The sequence below is a fragment of the Thunnus maccoyii genome, chromosome 9 (genome assembly GCF_910596095.1).
Source record: "Thunnus maccoyii chromosome 9, fThuMac1.1, whole genome shotgun sequence".
Classification (NCBI taxonomy): Eukaryota; Metazoa; Chordata; class Actinopteri; order Scombriformes; family Scombridae; genus Thunnus; species Thunnus maccoyii.
In genome coordinates, this window is record NC_056541.1 from 6,778,513 (window position 1) to 6,800,754 (window position 22,242).

Below are 22,242 nucleotides of genomic sequence, written 5' to 3' on the forward strand. Positions count from 1 at the left end.
AAGTAACGATTATTTTCATAATCGAGTAATCTGTTGATTATTTATTTAATTAATCGATTGTCAATCACTCCCTAAGCCCAGGATGCGACCTCAAATGTTGTTTTTGTCCAAACAAAAAGTCCATAACCCAAAGATATTAGTTTACTATCATAGAAGACTAAATAAACCAGAAAATATTCACATTTTAGGAACTAGAATCAGAGAGTTTGAGTATTTTTTCCTTGAAAAATTACTCAAAGATTCATCAATTATCAAAATAGTTGGCGTTTAATTTTCTGTTGTTGCAACTCTAAACTACTTGATAATACTGTGCAAAGTGCAAATATACTGCTTTTATTGTAACTACTGCTTTTAAGTAGCTATTTTAAGAGTTTGAACTTCATTACCCAGAAATCCTGTAACATGATGTCAGTTTATGACAGTTTAAACATTGAGGTTTACCAATCTGTTGATGCTTTGATGCCTGTTATAATTTCTTCAAAGGTCACATTCACCTCTTCAAATGTCTTCTTTCGTCAGATCAACACTCCAGCACACAGAAAAGCTTCAAAATCTAACATATGAGAAGCTAAAACCAGCTATTTTTGCTATCATTTTTGCTTAAAAAATGAAATGATTATTCACTTGTTGGCTCTTAGCTAGCCCCGTCAGTGTTCTGATATGTTACTGAAAAACAAAATGTGTTTGGGTAAAATACCCCCTCCGGGATAAGTTTTACTTATCAGAATTATGAAAAAAACTTAACCTTAAATGTTGTCTCACTACAGTAATGTATGTTTATGTACTGGAAGAGTAGATAAACCTCAACTCTTTCACAGATATCGAGCTGCAAATCTCTCTCTTGGATACTCCTCAAAGTCATAAATATGATAAATTCATATTGCTTCCAGGATAGATAGACAGTACGGCAGTGCACATAGAATAAAAATGTCCACATACTGTAAGGCGTGTAAATAAAAAGGGAGAAGAGAAATACTATTGTGAGACAGACAAAACAGGAGAGTCGTATCATCAGCACTTGAGAATAAATGGTCCTCTCTGTAAGTGCTGTATTCATCGGATATAAATATGACTCTACAGTGAAGTGATTCTCACCAAAGCTCAGGATTTATAGCAAATTGAATCAGTCAGCAAATGGAAAGACAGTGAACACAAAACAAAAGCATTACAGTTAACACGAGAGCTGTGCGCGCTTGTTCTACAGCCGCTGCGCACACTCATAACACCGTGAGGTCGACAGATTTAACACGAATCTCTTTCATTTGTACGACCATTCAAATGTTACCGATGTTTAAAGGACGGATTCGCAATTTTTCAAGTCTGTCTGGAAACTTGTCAGGAGCCCAAATGAACGGATGAGATGTTTGCAGCTGTTGATCGTTGTTGTTTATCTTTAATCTTCGTTAAAAACGTTAACTGCTCTTAAAGGACAGGTTCACAATTTTTTTAAGTGTGTCTTAAAACAACAGTCAGGAGCCCAAATGAACATTGAAACATGTTTTTCTTGCTGTAATTATTCCTCCTGTTCATACTGACCATTAGAAGATCTCTTCATAATGTACTTACAATGTAAGTGAAGCTTCAGCGTCCAAAGTCAAATCAAGTAGACGTTACAGTCTTTTTAGTGCCAAAGTCCCTCTTTTTGTTACTATACTTCCACCACAGCTCAACAGGGAAACACAAAGAGGGAATTTGATGCTAAAAAGACTGTAAATGTGTCAGATATCCACTTGATATGACTAACTCAGACTGCTGAAGCCTCATATAAGCTTCAGATAAACTTTTAAATTTCACAAAATGACACACTTTTGAAAGGAATAACTAGTATGAACCCAAAAATATTCAGTTTACACTCATAGAAGACTAAAGAAATATTGACATTTAAGAAGCTGGATCCAGATCATTTTGGAATTTTTTTCTTTAAAAATGACTCAAAACGATTAATCGATTATCAAAATAGTTGCCGATTAATCAACTACTTGTTGCAGCTCTAGTCACACGGTGCTGTCTTCATTACGGCTACAACTAAAGATTATTTGCATCATTGATTAATCTGCTGAATATTTTCTCAATTAATTCATTTAAAATAATGTCAGGAAAAGTGTTTGAAAAATACCCGTCACAGTTTCCTGAAGTCCGAAGTGACACCAAGACAACTAACAGCTTTTATCAGACGAACAGTTGAAAACTCAACGATGTTCAGTTTTCTGTCACAAGCAGCAAATCCTCACATCTGAGGACCAGGAACTGTAATCAATGGCATTTTTTACATGAAAATGACTTTTCTGATTAATTTTCTGTGGATCCGTTGATCGTTTCAGCTGGTTTTTTTCCACTATTTTTGAAATTCTGAAAATAATATATGATAAATTAGTTAATTTATCAATTATTTTTGGATTAAGTGATAATGAAAATAATCATTAGTAGCACCCAAGTTTTGTTGCTCATCTGTTTTTATTCTTCTGTGGTATCTTAATGATTTCACTACTGTTTAATTAGTATTAATCCTAGCTGGGACTGGGTGTAGTTTGAACTTTTTCTATCCTGTTGCCAGTATAATACCTGAGTTTCTTTTTTCAACACTTAACTATGAGAAATATAAATATGTGAATAGATTTTTTTGTTCATTCACCAAGAAAGGCAAAGTTCTCAAATGTTAAATGTTGGTTATTGTAAATGCCAGCAGCCATACAAGAATAAAAGTTGTCTGAATAAAATACAGTCTAATAAAGTCTCAAATTTGAGGGAAATTTATATAAATCTGGTATTAATATGATGAAAGAGTAAGTCAACAAAATTATTAATCTAAGCACGCATTCAGTGTCAACTTTCAGTACTTGACAGTATTTGTTTGTTGGTGATACAGACACATTTCAGTCTGTTTTCAATATTAATGAGTATCCATCCCTAATCATAGCTGTTTATCAAGTCAAAGAGATAAAAAGTGACGTCATTAGTGAGCAGAAACAATCAGTTAATTTATCAATTAAAGAAATCTAATCATGAACTATTTTGAAGTAAGTTTTGAAGCAAAAATTGACTGATTTCAGCTTCTTTAACTTAAATATTTTCCAGTTTTTCATTGTATTGAATAACAAGACATTTGAAGACATCACCTTTGAGAAATTGTGATGGATATTTTTTTTGCTGTTTTCTTTTGAAGACCAAATTATTAATTGAGAAAATAACCAGCAGATTAATTGATAAAGAAAAGCGAATTGCAGCCCTAATCATTACAAAATGAACATACTAGTTATTTAAAGGGAGAGGTGACAATTGAAAGAAATGTAGACAATAACTCAGGATCCAGTTTTATAAGCTGCATCATCTAAAAAAATATAATAAAATCTGTAATGTTTGTTATTTAAGATATTTGAGCATCACAACTGTCAGATGATTCCAAGACAAAATGTTTAAATGAACTCCAGATGAGGAACGAGAACATTTCCTTTTAAATGTTCGCGATCAAAGCTGAAATATTCACACTGAGTGAATTTTAAATTTGTGATTATTTATCCTGAACTGTGTCCTCCAACTTTAAAACCAGAGCCTATGTCCAGTCCACAATCCTCTGACTTGATTGGCCTTCCTCATCCCTCACCCTCCACCATCTCTCCCCCTCTCTCCTCCTCCTCCTCCTCCTCCTCTTCAGCAGTGGTAGGAGGGGGAAAAGAGGAGTAATTTTTCTCCTCATTAACTTCCTGATTGGTTTCGGGCTCCAATTTTTGCCCGTCTGCAGTTTGTCACCAATTCCAAACTGGCAGCCCAATCGTTATTACTAATGTTTGTGTAGCTAAGTGCGCCCAGCTCGGCCGGCGGTCTACTTGTACAGCAATAACAGCGTGTGGGTGGGGGAGAGCGGCTGTGAATTAGCCTGTTCACTGTTAATTCTCTGCCTGTTCATCAGCAGGAAATCTATGATGTAATTAAAGGCTGAAAGCAACTGGACGTGTTAGTTTCGCCGGGGATGTTAAATCATGACACACGGTGGTACACATGTTCTCTGCTGCATCCGACTGTCCGCTGCTTTCTTGTTTAATACAGATTAATGTCAGCGTGTGCCGAAACAGCAGAAAAGCCATTTTCCTAATTAGCCAACACCCACCTGTTAATGACACTAGGGCTGAAACTAATTAATCAATTAGTTTTTGTATTTGTTTGATGCATTGATTAATCATTTGATCAAGAAAATGTTAGGGAGGACTTCTTTAAATTGCTTGTTTGAACCAACCAATGGTCAAAACTCTGAAAATATTCACTTTACAGTGATATAAAATTAAGAAAAACAACAAATCCTCACGTTTGAGAGGTTGAAACCACATAATGTTTGCCATTTTTGCTTGAAAACTGATTAATCGATCACCGTTTCAGTCCTAAAAATTATGAGTGAACTTCATTGTTGATGGACGTTTCAACTATTTATGTTTAATAACGACTTTACTTTACTTGATGCATGAATTACTCTTCAACAGAAGCCTTACGATCACCTTGTAACTCCCTGGAGATACTTTCAACCACTCAGCTTTACAATAGTAGTTGTAAGTTCTCCCCTTTACTTCCCTTTCAACATTTATTCATATTACTTGTAGTCACCTCATCTCAGGATTTCATTGAATTCTATTCACTACAAGTACGGCTATGTATCAAACATCAGTAATTTGATGTTGTGTGAAACTTTTCAGTACCAAAAGTTGGATGCCTGGTTGGATTGATAATCTAGTTCAGTTATTTTTGATTGATTATGCTTTGATCTGTTGTTTCTGAGAACGATTTGAATCTTTAAAGAGGGTTTATGAAGAGAAAAATGTTTATATTCCTCAAAGAAAAGTTTTGGTATTAGTACTTAAACTGTATAAAAAATGCACAGCCCTAGCTATATATGTATTCTGTGTTATGTATGCATAAAATTTAATTATTGAATGTATTATCGTCTCAGATGTTACTGTGATTTAACTCTTTTTATTACTGGTTGTTGCAGCCTCTGGCTATTGTGTTAAGATGCTACTTAATGTGTTGTTTGTTTAATACTTGATGAAGTTCTGTGTCTGAAACAGCACCGTTCTTGCACAAGAATTCCCCTCTTTAACAAAACTTCCAACCAGAGTAAAAGAAAACAAACTTTAGCTACAAAACCCTTAACAGACGAGTCACTCACAGTATATAGTTTTAGAGTGACTGGCACAAATGTTGAAGACTGTCAAAGCTATTTTAGCGCCAATTATCCTGAGATAATTCAGGCTGAACATGACATAACACAATGCTTTCTGCTACAGATGTGAGTGGTGATAAATGCAGAATCACTCATTGTGAACTTCACACCATGTAAAACAATCTGAGGTCAATGCTGTTTACAAAAATTACTGTGTAACAAGACAAACTTTTTTGTATAAAGACAGATTTTACCTGCTGAGGATGTTGAAAGGGAGTTTATTCTCCTGAATGAACTTTTGCCCTTTTCCCTGTCACTCAGCACTCTATATAAGATTTCCAAACTATTAAACAGTCTTTGTGTGGAATAACAAAAGGAAGCTTTTTTAACCTCCCACTTGTCCTGTTAAGAGAGCGAAGGAGGGAGTGAATGAAGGTGCAATCATTTCTGCCGCTGCCAAAGAGGAGAACAAAAGCCCAGATGTGAGAGGAGAGGGTAATTCAGTCTGATCCACCGGGGATAAGCTCTCTCTCTGTGTTTCATACTCTACACTCATCCATCGTACACAAGGGTCATGGGGGTAGATAACACTTAAGTAAACACACACACACAAAAACGAGCATGCAGACACACACACATGGCTCTGCATCAAACTGTAATGATGTGTGTAACCTTTCCTGAGTCATATTTGAAGAACAACAACAATCGAATAATCATTTCCGTCATTTTTTAAAGCAAAAATAACAATCTGATGATGTCATCTTGTACTCTAGAAAACTGTGATGGACATTTTTCACTGTTTACTGATTTTTTTATAGACCAAATAATTAATTAATGAAAGTAATTGTTAGTTGCAGCCCTACTATGACTTACTGATAAAATGTGGTAATTAACTGAAATGGCAAAATCATTAAGTAATGATGAGCTACGATGTGTGATCATTATACCTCCTTTTTTTAAAAATATACATGTCTAAAGGTATATGGACACCTACATATGTCTGTATACTGTTGGTCTTGGCCCCTCAGTTCCAGTGAGGGACATCTTCAAGGGGGCATATTATGCTTTTTGTGGTTTTCTGTTATTTATAAACTGTTGGATCTCTGTTAAACATGGTCAAAGTTCCAAAACCTGAGGTTAACGTATGTAGAAATGATCCCTGTAAGTCAAAAGCCAGGGCTTCAACCTGCTCTGAATGCTACGTTTTTGTCATTTTTTTCTACTTAGCCAATGAGCTGACGTTGGTTTGTCACGCATGCCCACAAACGGCCGTCTGTTTAGCCTTGGTTGCTAAGGTTGTAGCTAAGGTTTTTCCATGTGTTGTTTGTGTCGTCCATTCTCATAATTTGGATCAGATTTTGGCTCAAATATATACAGACGTATTTGAGAAGCTGACACTTTGAGTGAAGAACGAGAAAAAGTAATGTAATCCTACTACTGTAGTTTGTTTCATGGTTTGTTGGCAGCAGCTTCCAAGAACTGGCCACTCAGAAGAGAGTGAGCTCATCAGGAGGGGAACTGTAAATCATGTAAAGATATTCCAGTAGAAATATAGACCTGGAGGATCTTGACTGGCCTGCACAGAGCCCGGACCTCAACCTCATCCAACAACTCTGGGATGAACTGGAACACCAACTGCGAACCAGTGGCCATCGGTGGCCGACCTGAATAGACACAAATCCCTGAAGCCAAGTTCCAAAATCCTAAAGAAAACCTTCCCAGAAGGGTGGAGGCTGTAATAGCAGCAGATTAATACTCGTAATTTTGTAATGACATGTTCAACAATCACATACTGTATGAGTGGAATGTATTGTATGTAAGTATTGGGTGTCCACATACTTTTGGCCACATAGAGTATGAAAACTAGTGATTTCATAGTTACTAATCTTAAAGGAAACATAATGTTAATAATAGGTCACTAACAGGTAATGAAATTAATGGGAGTTTTTTTATGATGACACTATAGCATGAGGTCCGTTAATTAGCTTTTTGCAGAGTTTTCAGCCACATCTCATGGTCTTCATCAGCAGATGGCTGCATGTTACCTAAACACAACTTCCTGAATGTGTCAGTGCCGTCCAGGGACAGGAGGACTTAGTGGAAGCCATTATCAAGGGAACAAAAATTCAATCTTAGGAATGAAGAGTTGCCTGTCACATGACAAGGTTGGCCCAGGATGAAATGTCTCCTATTAAAACGATACGAGCAGTGTCTAAAAAAACGTCCCTGGCCTGTTTGAGAAGGTCCCATGTGTGTCCGACTGAGGACAACCCCTGTAGAGGTGGACGCTCTCAGACGCCCTCTCTGGAAACAATATTGAGGCGTCTGGCTCCTCATCATCAGGCCAGTAGCAGGACTTAATGACCCAGAAAACTCAGTCAAAGAGCAGACAGGCAGGCAGGCTTTAAATACTGAGCACTGAACAGTGGAGGCTCATGCCACTCAGCTGATGTTCACACCACAAACCTTCACCCTAAGTTTTGAATCACTGATCGTGTCTGGCTCTTTGAGTCTTAACTCTGTAAGTCTTCTATGATGTAACCAATATCTGATACCAATATAAAGTAAACTCACAGCAATACCATAAAGATGCCGTAGCAAATGTTGCATCAGTTTTTGTTTCCATTAAGGTACAAACATTGAATGAACTGATATCTAAAGTACAATTTTTTTGCTACATTACCGACAAAAGAACCGAAAACATTTACCTCATACATTTTGGAGGAAACATAATTGCTGCATGGATTATATTCATTTACTATGTTATGATGGTTCATGAGGTGTTGTGTTTTGTACAGAGGAAAGGAGGTTGGAGTAGATGTTGGGTGTACAAAGTGCAGGACACTGGTTAGAGTTTAGGGTCTTTTAGGATTAGCATTAAGGGAAAGATCGCGGTTAAATAAAGATAAATCGAAAGCTAAAACAAGACAGAACATGTAAATGAAAAACAACTGTGGTTTTGATTCAATGCTGAAAAAGTAAACATATCCTACAATGTGTAAGTATCGACTTTTTCAATATTTAATCACAATTTTCTTTCTCAACTTTTTACTGTGGTGACATCCCTCGCTGTGCTTCTGGCCGATCTTATTTCCATATATACAACACAGTCCGGTGGCTGTTAATATGTATCTTAGTTCTGTTGATAACAATATAAGTTACATATTAACAAGATAACAAGTAATTGTAATTCACCAAAGGGCTCATCAGGCCAGTCAGCTGTTGCTTATTAGCATGTACTCATAGAACTGGAGTTACATCCAGGTAACTACTATTTACCTCATCATACCTGCTCAACCTAAGTTACATAGTGCAATAACAGGCGTTGGGGGCACAGAGTGGGAATGAAAGAGGCGCCATTCTCCCTGTTACAAGACGGTGTACCATCAAAATTATTTTGAAGCTGTTATTTTAAGGTAAAATAGTTGTATCACGTTGCTTTAAGGCGTCTGAAATATTGCTGCTGCTTAAGAGACCCAAATGCCACAAGTGCCGACACAAGTGAACTGTGACCACTGCTCTTAAAGTAAGTCTGGGAGTAAATTCTGAGCTACTACTAATTTCAAGCTACATCAAACATGTTGATCAGAGGACCAAATAAAGAGTCAAATAATAGTTTTTGCATTATCATAAATAGGACTCCTCATTTTATTGTGCATGCAGTAAAAATCTTCCACATATTTCTCATTCTCATCTCCCCAGTGAGGAGCTGTTGAGACAATTGTTCAAAGCAATGATGTCTCTTATGCAGCCATTACCAGTGGGGGGTAGGGGTGGGGGGTAAGAAAACACTTAAATGCTCATTATTGGTTTGCTTTGGAGCTGAAGAGAGTGGAGGGCCGACACAGGCTGACAGAAGGCATCAGTGTCGGGGTCAAAGGCTAATTAAGCAGGGAGGAACCTTTGCTCCTGCATTGTTAACCAATCTGTTCCCGGTTGAAGATGACTGCCGGAGAGGCGTGACGCAGCCCTCGTCCCTATGCTAAATCTCCATCTCGGCTACTGTGCCCCATCAACTCACAAAATGACCTGTCAGTCTATCGTTGGGCTTTTTGACATGATCCGTCGAAAAGTTATGGATATGCAATAATGAGCTGAGGCGGCCGATCAATATTTGCGGGACTTTTCTATCGTGACGTTTTAAACAAGAGATTCATTGTGAGTCGACAGGGTAAGAAAAATGCCAAAGTAAAGGACACAGGAAGAGTGAAATATATTGCTATGGAAAGGAGGACGCCTCCCGTGGGTGCTAAAGCTGCCAAATGTGTTTATCCAAGTCGTTCAGCTGTTTCAGAGAGCTGCCAAGGCAACATCATTTGTCAATTCACGCCGAGCCGCCACTGCTGCTCAAAACACGAGGAAAGTGACTACGAGAGCATGATTAGGTAGGTAGATACCGTAACTAACCAAGTTTGTTTTATACACAGTTATCAGTAAAATGACACTTAACAGAGTGTAAAAAGAAAGGTGAGTATCCAGGTTATAAAGAGGCATTTAGAGCTGCGATGATTAGTCGATTAATCCATTAGTCTTTTGAAAGAAAATTAATTGGCAACTATTCTGATAATCTATTAGTTGTTTCAGTCATGCTTGTTTTTGGTTGGTACAACAAGCAATTTAAGGACAACACTTTGAGTTCTTGTAAGTTGTAATGGATGTTTTTTACTTCTTTTTGACTTTTAATAGACTAAACAATTAATGATATGTATATTAATAATGTATAATATAAATATAATATGGCAGATTAATCCAATAATGAATAGTCATAGCCAATAATCATTAGTTGCCATCCTAGAAGCATTTTAAATATGCCCAATGCAGTATTTATGTAGTGAGTGGACGGTCATTCTGTGACTAAAGGGTCAGTTCACCCAAATTACAAAACAACAAGTTCAGCAGAGGATCATCTGTGTAAAAAGGACAACACACACTGGACGCCGACGCTGTTGTGTGACACATCAAGCTTGCCATGCTGTCTAAAATCACACACAGGGGCAGAATTATGACAGCTTTGTTTGGTTCAGTGTAAAAAAGCAAAGCCAGCATAATGACGGGTCTTCTTTACGGCAGTATTGCAGGATCTCTGTATAAAAGGGGCTATAAAGAGCTGGAACAAGCTAATATGAAATATACTGTATATATATATATGATACTGTCAGACAGTGTGAAATAAGATTAATTTGACAAACTCAAAGCTAAAGCAACTACAGTAGATGTACTGTATCAAAATAACAACACAGACGATCATATATTGCAGGACTGCAGCTACTACAGTACTAACTACTGCAACTTCTAAACAGAAAATGATGAAAAATGTCCATCACTGTTTCCCAGAGCCCAACGTGACGTCTTCAGATGTCTTGTTTTGCCCACAACAGTCCATCGCTCAAAGATATTCAGTTAACTCTCACAGAAGACTAAAGAAACCTGAAAATATTCACACTTGAGAGGCTGGAATCAGAGAGTTTGGACTTATTTCCTTAAAAATGACTCAAAACGATTAATCGATTAGTTGGCAATTAATTTAATAGTTGTTGATTAATCATTGCACCTGTAATATATTGCTACACAGGAAAGAGCATACTGTAAAATGGATGTCGATAGATGTCACGTTTAATTTCTTTATCCTGTAGGCATCTTGACGCCGGACAGTGTGAGAGTGTGTGAGAGTGAGAGAGAAAGAGAGAGTGAGGGGAAGAGGACATAAACTACACTGCCCTGGCCATTTAATGTCTCCACAGCCCCAGGCCTGTGTTAATGGTGGTGTTGTACAACATATTACAACGGTGCTTGTGCCCTGAGCAGACAATTACACTGGTATTTAGTCCGTCCACAGCCCCACAGGCTATCAGGGCACTTAGCAGCACAGCAGGGTGGGGAAGACAACCTGACAGTTACAGTGGAAGAGTCCTGCATGGCCTAAGAGCCAGAAGACACACTCAATCAGCCCCAGATTAAATGAGACCCTCCAGGGCCTGACGGGCTCCTGCAGGGTCACTTTCTGTGCGGCTGGCTCTTACTTACAGGTTAGATACAGTCGTAGCTTCAGCTAAAATGGGGAAATTGGGCAAATTTGGATACTTTGTAGGGACTATTAGCCTAGAATTTATTTAGAAGGGTAGTATTCCTTTAAAACTGCAACATCTTGTCAGTTTTAAAGTTTATGGTGTTTACGATCCGATTCAAAGTATTTTATTTGTCTCTTGGCAGTAAATTGAGGGACTGAGACTTATTTAAGAACTGGTGATGTAAAGTACTTAAAGCATAAATCTACAGAGCTTGCTTCTGTTAATCACCACATTATCTCAGCTTTCTCATTAATAAGAGACAGTGTTTGTTTGCTAACTTTAGTAAAAATCAAAATACCACTTTATCATTACAATTATAACTTACAAAAAACTCTAATATAAAGGTAAGTTCCAGTGGTTTAGTGCATAAAGACATTTCCTGTGTGCATTGTCCATGTGTTTCTGTTTCCTGTCCAACATTCACACAGAAATCAGATTTTTTTGAAGCAATCACAAAACCAGAAATGATCAAAACATATTTAAGCAGGGAAAGACTGTCAACTGCCAAAAAAATGCCACGTGATCAACCCCAGTGAACACAGGTTGATTGAAAAGTTATTTTTAAAGACAGGTTTGGTTATGTGTAACCAATGTTACTGTTACTATGTTTCACTGTGAACCAGGTCTTCTTCAGCCCAGTTAAACTGTGCGATCAGGACCAGTGTTTAATGGAATAATTGAGGTACTACCACTAAATGATACGAGGAGTAAAAAAAACTCCTCAAGATGAAAACATTACAACACAATTCAAACCTACAGTCTGCTCTCTAGTCATTGCTTTTTTCTCAGGTAATGAAAACAACACAGAGTGCATGTACTGAGCTGAGTGATGTTCTCAGTATGTCAAGTGACCAAGGAAATGAACTCTGGCTGCTACACGACATGAAACAGCACTTCCTATGAAAAGGTCACCTCTTGAGTTTAGAAGTACAGATTTGTTTCGGGTTTAATAAATCCAAAAGAGTGAAAGGCCTTTTTGACATCACCAGAATGAGTGTGGCCCCCGTGGGTGTGTGTGTGTGTAGGTACATGCGGTGTGTGTGTGTGAGAGAGTGCGTGGGTGTGAGCGAGTGAAAGTTTGAAGTAATCTGATCTGAAAGCAGGTAAAGCCCATTTTACACACGAAACAAAGAAACTTACTGACACCGATCTCTCCATTGTTTTGTTTTTTTTTCTGTTTTTTTTTTTTTTTTCTCTCTCAGAGGAGGCTGAGAACCTGAAACGACAGACTTAATACGCAGTAACTCACTTTGGTGTACAGTACGGTATGGATTGAAGCGAGGAAAATCAATAGAATATCATCTAGAAAGATAGTAATGGATTTCTAACTTAATGGGCTCACACAGGTCTATCGATTAGCAGGATTAACATCTGCAATACCTCAACAATCTGATTTGCATTTAAATTACTGTACGCTCAGTGCTGACACCAATATAACAAAACAGACAAACGTATAGCCGGCACAGCGGCGCTCCATTTTAAAGGTCTGACTTAGTATAAATCTGGTTTTCAAAATAAGTTAGAAGAGCGTGAAAGGAAAGTTGCTGCAGTGACGGACAGTTTTGCAAAAACTTCAGGCACTTTTGAATTTTTAAAAAGTCTAGACAAGGGCAAAAAAGAAAGAACATAAACATTGACAAACTTGGCTAGAAGCTGTCTGCTGTAAGACTGAAACAGCCATAACTCTTTCGGGGCAGCTCATCTGAGCCTCCCCGGTTGGATCCTAGTGAGGAAGCGGGCTGGGTGTTTGTGGAGAAACAGTGTGTGTGTGTGTTTCTCTGTGTGTGTGTGTGTGTGTGTATATGGAGAGGGGGGGGGGGACAGTATGAGGTGAGATGTTGGGAGGGCAGCGAGGTGGGGTGGGAGTTTGATGGACTGCGCTGTCACCTCCCGCTTGGCGATTTACGGCGGCGGGGCTGCTGACGAGCGCGGGGCAGTAAACAGGCCGGCCGGGGGCGTATTTCACAGAGAGCTGGCTTTTATGAAGAACACCAGGACGGCTCTCCCCACAGCTCCGCCCGGCCCGCCGTGACGGATGGAGAAAGACGCATGACAAGCTTCATCATTGTTTGTAAATCTTAACTGTTCCCGCTCACTAACTCCAGAAGGCAATTTTGCGGAGACAGCGGGGCCTGCGGAGGGGGAGGGCGGAGAAGGGGGGTGGGGGGGGGGGGGGGGGGGGGGGGGGAGGAGGCAGAGGAGAGGGGACGAGGAGGGGAAAGGACAGCGTGGCACTCCTGAAGGTTATTTGGATCTCTGTATTTGGCCAACTGATTAGCCCTCTCCTGGGAGGGAGATAAATCTGACGGGGCGCTGTTTGGCAGCCAGGTAGAAGGGGAGGGCAGGTAGGTTTAGGGTTCACAGCTATTTCCTCCTCCTGGACTGATCCGGAGCTGCACAACATGTTCGGTCAAAGTCAAACAATTCCAGGATTACAAGGAGATGTGGTTGAATTTTGATATACTGATGCAAATGTCTAAATAAATCAAGAACTAGGGCTTGATTCTGTTTGTTCTCTTACTGTCTTTACTTTATGCTGTTTGTTATATTGGTGATTCTACTATTAAAACTGTGGATAATTAAACTCCTAAAATGCAAGTATAAGCATTTACTGCAGCTAGTATTAATGAAAATGAAATTACTCAGCGGTTCCAGAAAAAAACGAGAAACGCTTTAGTACCTTTAAAATAAAAAACAGAGAAACAATTTTGCAGCCACGTCACACAAAATAAAAAAATCATTCTGCGATGCTCACAAGAACAACATGCTAATAACTCTAAGTGACATATACTATGAATTATCACAGTTACAACATCAAGGCTCCGGTCCAACACTTGCTCACACACACAATTGTCAAAAATGTTTCACAAAGAACATCTTAAGACACAGAGGCTCTTACAAAACAGGGTTTTTGTAACAGCGTTCATCTCCAGTAAGTGGAAGCCCCCATTTAGATACAACACACACACACCCACACGCTGGATTTGGCAGCGGTTGTACCAAGTGTTCAGACTGGCTCTTTGACAGTAAGTTGAATCAAACCTCATGAATCATTGTCTCCACCCAACAAACCTTCTCTCTCAGCTCTGCATTAACATGAGATACTCAAAGCTAACGATTCATTTCTGATTCCTCTATTCTTGTTTATATACCTGACAAGAGATTTCATTTACTTGTTGAAGTTCTGGGAGAGCTGAGAGGAGAGTTTGAATCCAGACTCAGTGATGTGAAGCTGATTTTCATCGTTACTGAGACCCCACGTGGATGTGTCCTTTCTCACTCCAACTATCACACAGATGTGCTCCCTATGATTGTGCTGCTGTGGAAAGTCAAATAGTTGATTCGCAGACAATCTCAAAGTCAAACTCAGAGCAGTTTTTGGTCACTTCTGAAGTTTGGTATCTGAAAGCAGATTTATCCAATTTGAAGCCACACAAAAAGTGACGTCATTACATGATATATGAGCACGTGTACTTGTGAGTCAGCGTTCTCAACAGGAGGAAACAGAGAAACCGGCTCACTTGTGCACGTGCTGAAAGTCTTACAAGGGTTGATTACAACAACTACAATCTTGAAGAAAGTCAAGGAAATGCAGGCCTGCGTCTGCTCATAAGCCTGTTTTTAGTCCAGAGAGAAGAAATATATGTTCCTGTAGTTTATTTTCTCTACCTTTGTTTACTTTTTCTCTAATATTTGCTTCTCTCTAGTGAAACGCAGGATAGATGTATCACTCAGTCAATCGGATATACATATAAAACATATGAAACCTGTGACGACGGGTTGCTAATAGATAACGCTCTCTTTCGAGGGGTCACAAGTCAGAAAAAAAGACTGAAAAACCACTGAGTTTGGGGGGGGGGGGTTTGTTTCCCCGGTACAGTAGTCACCACCAAATGTGGGACCACCCGCTGAGAGTGTTGTTGTCTTGTAATGGAGCATGGCGATTCACCGCAGGAGGCTGACGTGGGACCCTCACAGGAAACGGACAGGTGAAAGTCAAAAACAAATACAGGAGAGATGCGGGGGTCTTAAGGATAGTGATGCTGGTGTTGTCAGGGGTCTAATTCATAGAAAGAAGGATGTTGATGCTGAATGAATGACACTTTGCCCCTACATCCTTTTATAAATGAGTAAGAATATGAAATACAATACCACTGTGTTATGGCAAATCAACCACTTCCATCTTTTAATTCCTAACAAAAAAAATGACCTCTTTGTTCCAGTCGCAGGCCTATAAGGACCTGAGGTGAGTGCCAAGACCGCTCATCAAACTACCGTATTTGTCCCTAAAATACAGCAGTTTGAGTTTTGCTAGTTTGCTGTAGATTTTCATGTGCATGCGCCATTACTAAAGATATTTACAAACGACAGTGACAAAACCTCGTAGGCTACTTCGCTCCAAAACAGCATAAAGAACAAAATGAGACTTAACTAACAGGACCAGCCTGCTGTTTGTTAGATGAAAAATAAAGCTTCATTTTACACCATTAATACTTCAAATAACTGAAAAACATCTCTTGCAGTCCTGCACACTGTTTCACATGCTGCTAGTGTCTTCATTTATGATGTTTCAATCTGTAAAACATTCATTGGGTATATGGACAAGCATCAGTTCTTTATATATGCAAAGATGCTTGGACCACAAAAACATAATCAATTGGTTAAAAGCCATTTTTTCATTAAAAAAATCTATAAAACTATATCTATATCTATCTAAATAATCTATAAAACGTCACATAATGAAAAAATTATAAAAGGACAAAAGGTATGTAAGTGCAAAAGTGCCTAAATCATTCATAAACTGGAATCTTACAATTAATAATCTTACATAAATTGAGCACCACAACAACATCTGTATCTATATTTAACCCCAGACCCACCTGAGGCTTAAAACTGGTGCCTTTACTTAAAATAACAGAACAAGAGCTGGTTAGTTAGTGTGAGCAGTGAAAGCCACAATGGCTGCACAGACAAAGAAAAGAGCACCACCTACAGACTAACAATCTCACCCCCGCTGTTTGACTCATTGATGATCTGTGACTTGTCGGCAGCATGACATAATTTCCTCTCGCTTTCATTTTGACACATTTCACAAAACAGATGCCATACTTGCAACCCATACATGAACAGGCAAGAGCACAAATCTCTCACAAATCTATTTGCGAGGAATTTATGAGTGACAGTTACTTATGAACCAGGACGCCGCCACCATTTGCGATCCGCACGTAAGACGTTAATGGCAATTTAGAACTTACTTATCCTCCCCCCGAAGCACACTAAAACAATGAAATGAAGCACAAAGGAGACGTACGCTAAAAAAAATCTTGGCTTTTAATTTCCAGCAGTGTTCGGTCTGAACAGGCATGCCAATCAGCCCCATATCTGTCTCTATCTCCTGCTGCATTGTGCTGGCTATTCCCTCTTATCTAATTCTCATTGTGCATGCATTCATTGCTAAGTACCACAACAAATGCTTCGCCGAACAGATTAAGCAATACACACAATTTTATTTACCCACATTCATAGCTACTGAGAAAGGCAGAAAAATCTAGGCAGCCAACGTCAGCGGCCATGCTTAGCTGAGAGATTCACATCTGAAAAAAGCGAAGAGTGCCAGAAAACTACTGCTGCAGGCTCTGAAATCAGAGATGAGATCTACTTCATCTTTAAACAACATGAAAAGAAACAGAGCAGCACTGTCAGCTCTTTGTCAGCTCATAGATGTGTGTTTTAATTTTAAAATTTATGACTGTAAATGAGAAAAGGTTACAGCTAAATGACTGTGCATAATGTGACTGACCTTTCTGTAGTTTTTTCACCTTAAAAAGTAAAGCAATCTAGATTTGTTTGCATGCCAACATGGATTTAGTTTGAGTTTTGTCTTTAAAGTAAAGTAAAAAGTAGAAAAAAGTAAGTGTAGTAAAAGAAAAAAAGCGTCACTTTAGACTAATTTTGTCTTATAAATTTTATGACACCCTTGACTCGAGTGCAGACCTCCCTTGAATGTACTTTACCACGCTGTTGATAAAGTCTGGGTAAAACTTTATGGGGCCTGAGAAGTGTCTGTGTGTGTGTGTGTGTGTGTGTGTGTGTGTGTATCACTCACAGGCTGCCATTGTCTCGGAGCAGTTGTTGTTGTTGTCCTCCAGGGTGAAGAGCGGTGGCACACAGGTGGTGGAGCCCAGGTAGGTGGCTGTTGGGTAGTAGGAGTGCATGCGGTACTGAGAGGACACGTTGTGGCCAGACAGGCGGCTGTCGCCATGAGGCATCTGCTTCAATACAGACAAACACAAAAACAGGCAATTTTACACACATAGGAGGAGGAATTGTCTGAATATGCTGCGTTTATAGATAACATCCCAATCATCAGAGATTCCTAGACACCTCAGGTCCAAAAGGTGGGAGTCAAAGTGTTTTTTAAATCTATCAAAGACTCCACTGTAGGTTTTGATGACATTATATTTAGCTAAAGCCTCCTACGAGCCTTCTCTAACTTCGTTGGTCATTCATTGTTGGCAAAAAAGGCTACATTTCTCTCTCTGGAGGAACACACTCAAGGCGAAATCACCAACAAAATAATACAAATTATAACTCCTGAAGTGGGTCCATGACTTCATATGTTACAATGTCCTTGAAACAGTTTTTATCAGTGTACCGAATTAGGACTTAATGTTTGTAACTTCTCCCTGTTTTTTTGGGTTTTTTTGTATAAATAAAATACACATAAACCCTTATGTTGGTTGTTCACACTGAAACAAATGTCTCATATATACAGTAAGTCCTATTTTTAATCTATACGGCAGTCTTCATCAGGGCTGCAACTAACGATTATTTTCACTATCGATTAATCTGATTAGACATTAGACATTTGGTGTATCTGCTTCCCAAAGACCGAGATACAACCTAAAATGTCTTGTTTTGTCCCGACCAACAGTCCATGATTTAAAGATTTTTAGTTTCCAATCATAGAAGATTAAACAAACCAGAAAATAGTCACATTTAAGAAACTTAAACCAGACAATCTTTGTATTTTTTTCTTAAAAAATGACCCAAAAGATTAATCAATGATAAAAATAGTTGCAGATTAATTATCAACTAATGGTTGCAGCTCCAGTCTTTAGTACCCATGTACTCCAATCCCAGCAACACTAATGGATATACTAATGTATTCTCTGCCATCTTTATGAATAACTTTCCTTTTCTAGATTTTCAATCCTCAAATACACTCATATTTGACTGTACAATCCTCCTAATCAGACATCAGATCCTCACAGGAAACACTTTAACAACCTAATCTGCAAAGAGGAAACAAAGAAAGAAAATATGTGAAAGAAAATTAGTAATGTGTCCCGGGGTCCACGGCCTGTGCTGCAACATGCAGCGCTGGCTAGCTCCTGTCCTCTGAAAACTTTAAAACGAGCTGTCTACTCAGCAGCAAGGCCGCCTCACGGAGGGTTTTCAATTTCACTTTTATGGAATTTGATTTCTGTCAGCCTGTAATATGTCACCCGTATTGTCCACACCATCAATTTTCCGACAGCTTTATAAACTGTTATTTAAGCTACACTCAGCTCTTGTATTAGGCTGTGAAAAATACAATAGAGATTGGACTGGAGTCTTGAAAGTGCAATAAGCTTACATTTTGCAGGACACAGAGAAAAAAACAAACAACGCTGTCTTAGTGAAAGTTGCTCAGGAAAGGTAAGTTTTGTCGTGCTTACAGAAAAAGTTTAAAAATCCAGCGGACACACTTAAATCCAACTGTCAATGTGATGTCATATAAACAGTTTACTGGTATAAACCTTTCTCAGTATACACTGGTGGGCTCATATTATTTTAATTACAGTTTGCAGCTTTATATCAGGGATGAATGAAATCAAGCTTCATTTTATGAACATCTTTAAGGCTGCAACTAGCTATTATTTTCATTATCAATTAATCTGTTAATCGCTTAGTTGTTTGGTCAATAAAATGTCAGCAAATGGTGAAAAATGTCAATCACTGTTTCCTAAATGCAACCTATAATACCTTTGAGAGTTTACTATCACAGAGGACTAAAGAAACCAGAAAATATTCACATTTAAGAAGCTGGAACCAGATAATTTGCAGGAAAAAAATCAAAGATATCTCCAGTAAATTATAGCAACACTGAACAAAAAGTGAACTCGTGAAAATAGCCACAGCAAAAAAATGCTAACTTATTTGTGACAACACTTCCCAAACCCCTCATTCACTAGTCCTTAAATAACAAACACTCAATAGTTTACTCAGCAGTGAGCAGCAAATTGAGATTTAAGCATAATATTCCTCAAATGATTGAGCTGCACCATAATGCTGGTTTGTGTGTGTGTATAGTTTTGTTGAAGCAATATTGACATATTTCTATTTGTTTTCTTTTACATCACTTACTGAGCTTACACAAATGATTTAGTGCCCTAATCTCATGAACATGTGCCACTGTGTAGATTTTTTTTTCTTTTCTTTTTTTTTTTTTTTAGTTTCTCGCCTGAGAGAAATTCTTCACAAGCAACACCCTGCCTGTCACAATCATAGATGACCTGATGATAACTCGTTGAAAAATTACATCTCTGGAGCCTGTTTCTACGTAAATGCAGTTTCATGGCTCTGAGCGTTAGTAGGTAAACAAATGTCAATTTGCAGTTTTTTGGCGGAGGTGATGGAGTTTATGTTGTGGGCTGCAGACAGAGAGTCACTATTAGCTACATCAGACTGCAATTATCTTACATGTTAAGATATGAAAAATAGATGTGTGCATTAATTTATGTGAGGAAAATGATGCCACACATCTACAGGACTTTCTCTAAACTCAGTGACTAACCTGCTGACTCCTGGGGGGGCTTCCTTACCTCCCTGAGAGGGCCTGTCTTCTTATCTGGCACCATCTCCTGTCTGGAAGTTCTACACCACCCTTATATTATTATCATCCACCTGCATGACAGCCAAGCACCACTGAGTGCACAGGAGAGGAGAGGAGGAGGTAGATGGTCTTACATTGATAAAGACCACAGTGTTGCCTCTCGCTTTTTATTTTGCAGTGGGAAAGAGCTGCGAGACCACAGCTAGAAACCAAAAAAAAACCCCACTAGGCTAATGTTAGTCTTCATTTGAGGGAAATAAATGTTACTGCACTTTTTGCAGTTGCGAGTTAAATTTGCACAGCTTACAAGTTCAGTTATATTGACAGAGAATAATTAAAAGTATATTCGCCACTTTATTGCAAAATGTCATGTAATTAGTATAAGGACTTAATCAGCAGTGAAATGATGTATCGAGATTTCGTAACAGGTCAGTGTAGCAATAAATGTGGAATTTGCCGTAGAAATAAATAAGATTTTTCATGTGTGGAAAGATGCGCTTGCAGTAAAATCGAAAGATAGAGCTGATAAAAACAGATAAAAACAATATAAATAAACATCCATTACAGCAGTCTCTATTGACGACTGATATAACGCAACAATGACTCAACTTGTCGGTGATATTCATAAGCACTGCCATGAAACCAGCATTAGGCTATCCTGGAGCAAAACAACTAACAATGTTGGGTGAAAATGTCCATTTAAACAATTATAATTATATTTTTTTAAATATATATATATAAATTACACTTAAAACTAATGTTATGATGCACCAAATACAAAAAAATGACAACTTTATGAAGTTAAATTAACGAAAAGACATCACAGCTGTTTGACTTGACAGGTGCTCTGTTGACAGAGTAGAAACATCATAGCAATATGTGCTTAGCAGAAAATATGGAGACAAAATCAAAAGTAACTCAAGGATAATCACTTCACGTGGGGTTGTTAAAATTGCAGTAGAACCCATTGAATTGTGGAGGTTTAGGACGGGTAAAGGAGACAGAAGAGAAAAGCTTTCTTTGGTTTTTACCAGTGAAGGGGTGGGCCTGTCTATTTCAATTCAAGGAGTTCAACTGCTCCTTTTATTTCTAAAATAAATATTCCTCTTGTGAATATAACAATGCATTTCTAGGTACAAATTGTGCAACTGTGTTTGTGGCACTAAAACTCAAGACTACTCCTGTCTGTCATCTTAAAATAATCAGCTCTTCATGCAAATACAAAGACAGTGGTGCCTGGATTTGAATAACCGTAGCACGTAGCCCTCTCGACCTGACAACTTCACTGAAAATATCATAAATCACTAAGGAGGATGGCTAAATTATGCTAAAGAGTGCTAACTGATTAGCATTAATGTGCTCACTTTCTCCTTCGAGCGCTGAGGCGTAGCGGTTTGTTCCCCTGCCAACAGACAATACCATTAACCTTTGCAATTCAGGCTCCGCTGTGCGCTGACAGGTTAGCGGAGGCAGTGACCCCAAAACTAGATGTTGCTACTGAGGGAACGGGGACGGGGGGACGGGGGGACGGGTGGGGGGGTTGGAGAGGGGCGAGCAGCGATGGACAAACGTTTATCTTAAAAAATAAACCACCTCATCTGAGATCACTGAAGAGTTATAGATCTAATTTGCTTCACGCACAAGCTCATTTCATTTGACACAATAGAGATACATTTAAGCATAAATCAGTGTGAATATACAGATGGGTGAATGAGAGACCGAGTGTGTGTGTGTGTGTGTGTGTGTGTGTGTGTGTGTGTGTGTGTGTGTGTGTGTGTGTTGGTGGGATGTTGGGTACTGTCTCCCTGATGTCTCCTACGTTATTCCATAAGTGCCAACATTAAATCAGACACTCTCATCCATCTCAAATGAAAACAAAGGAATTAAAGTTCATATAAATTTCTACCAGACTTAAAGAAAATTTACTTCTAATATCCACAAAGTTACTGTCAGACCCAAGTAAACCTTCCTCCTTTGTTTTTTTTTTTAAATAAAATTAACCTGTCTTTGTTAGTAAAGTTCATTGTTTATAATTTTACCCTGCATGTCTGTTATTTTCTTTATTAGGACACACCAGAGTTGATACATTCTTTAACTGACAGAAAATGAACCAGTCTTGATAATCGATCGTTTATCAAGCAGGTCAT

At 38.5% G+C, this 22,242-nt stretch overlaps 1 protein-coding gene across 2 annotated transcripts in view; it reads right to left on the bottom strand.

The window, feature by feature from the left end:
• dmrt1 (doublesex and mab-3 related transcription factor 1) overlaps positions 1-22,242 on the bottom strand; it is a 32,797-nt gene that overhangs the window by 270 nt on the left and 10,285 nt on the right. The window contains exon 4 of one of the 2 annotated variants that reach the window (XM_042420483.1): positions 17,324-17,486. In XM_042420483.1, the coding sequence (XP_042276417.1) occupies positions 17,324-17,486 (163 nt within the window). Of the gene's footprint in view, positions 1-17,323; positions 17,490-22,242 lie in introns of both variants that reach the window. The other variant, XM_042420482.1, reaches the window with a different exon arrangement.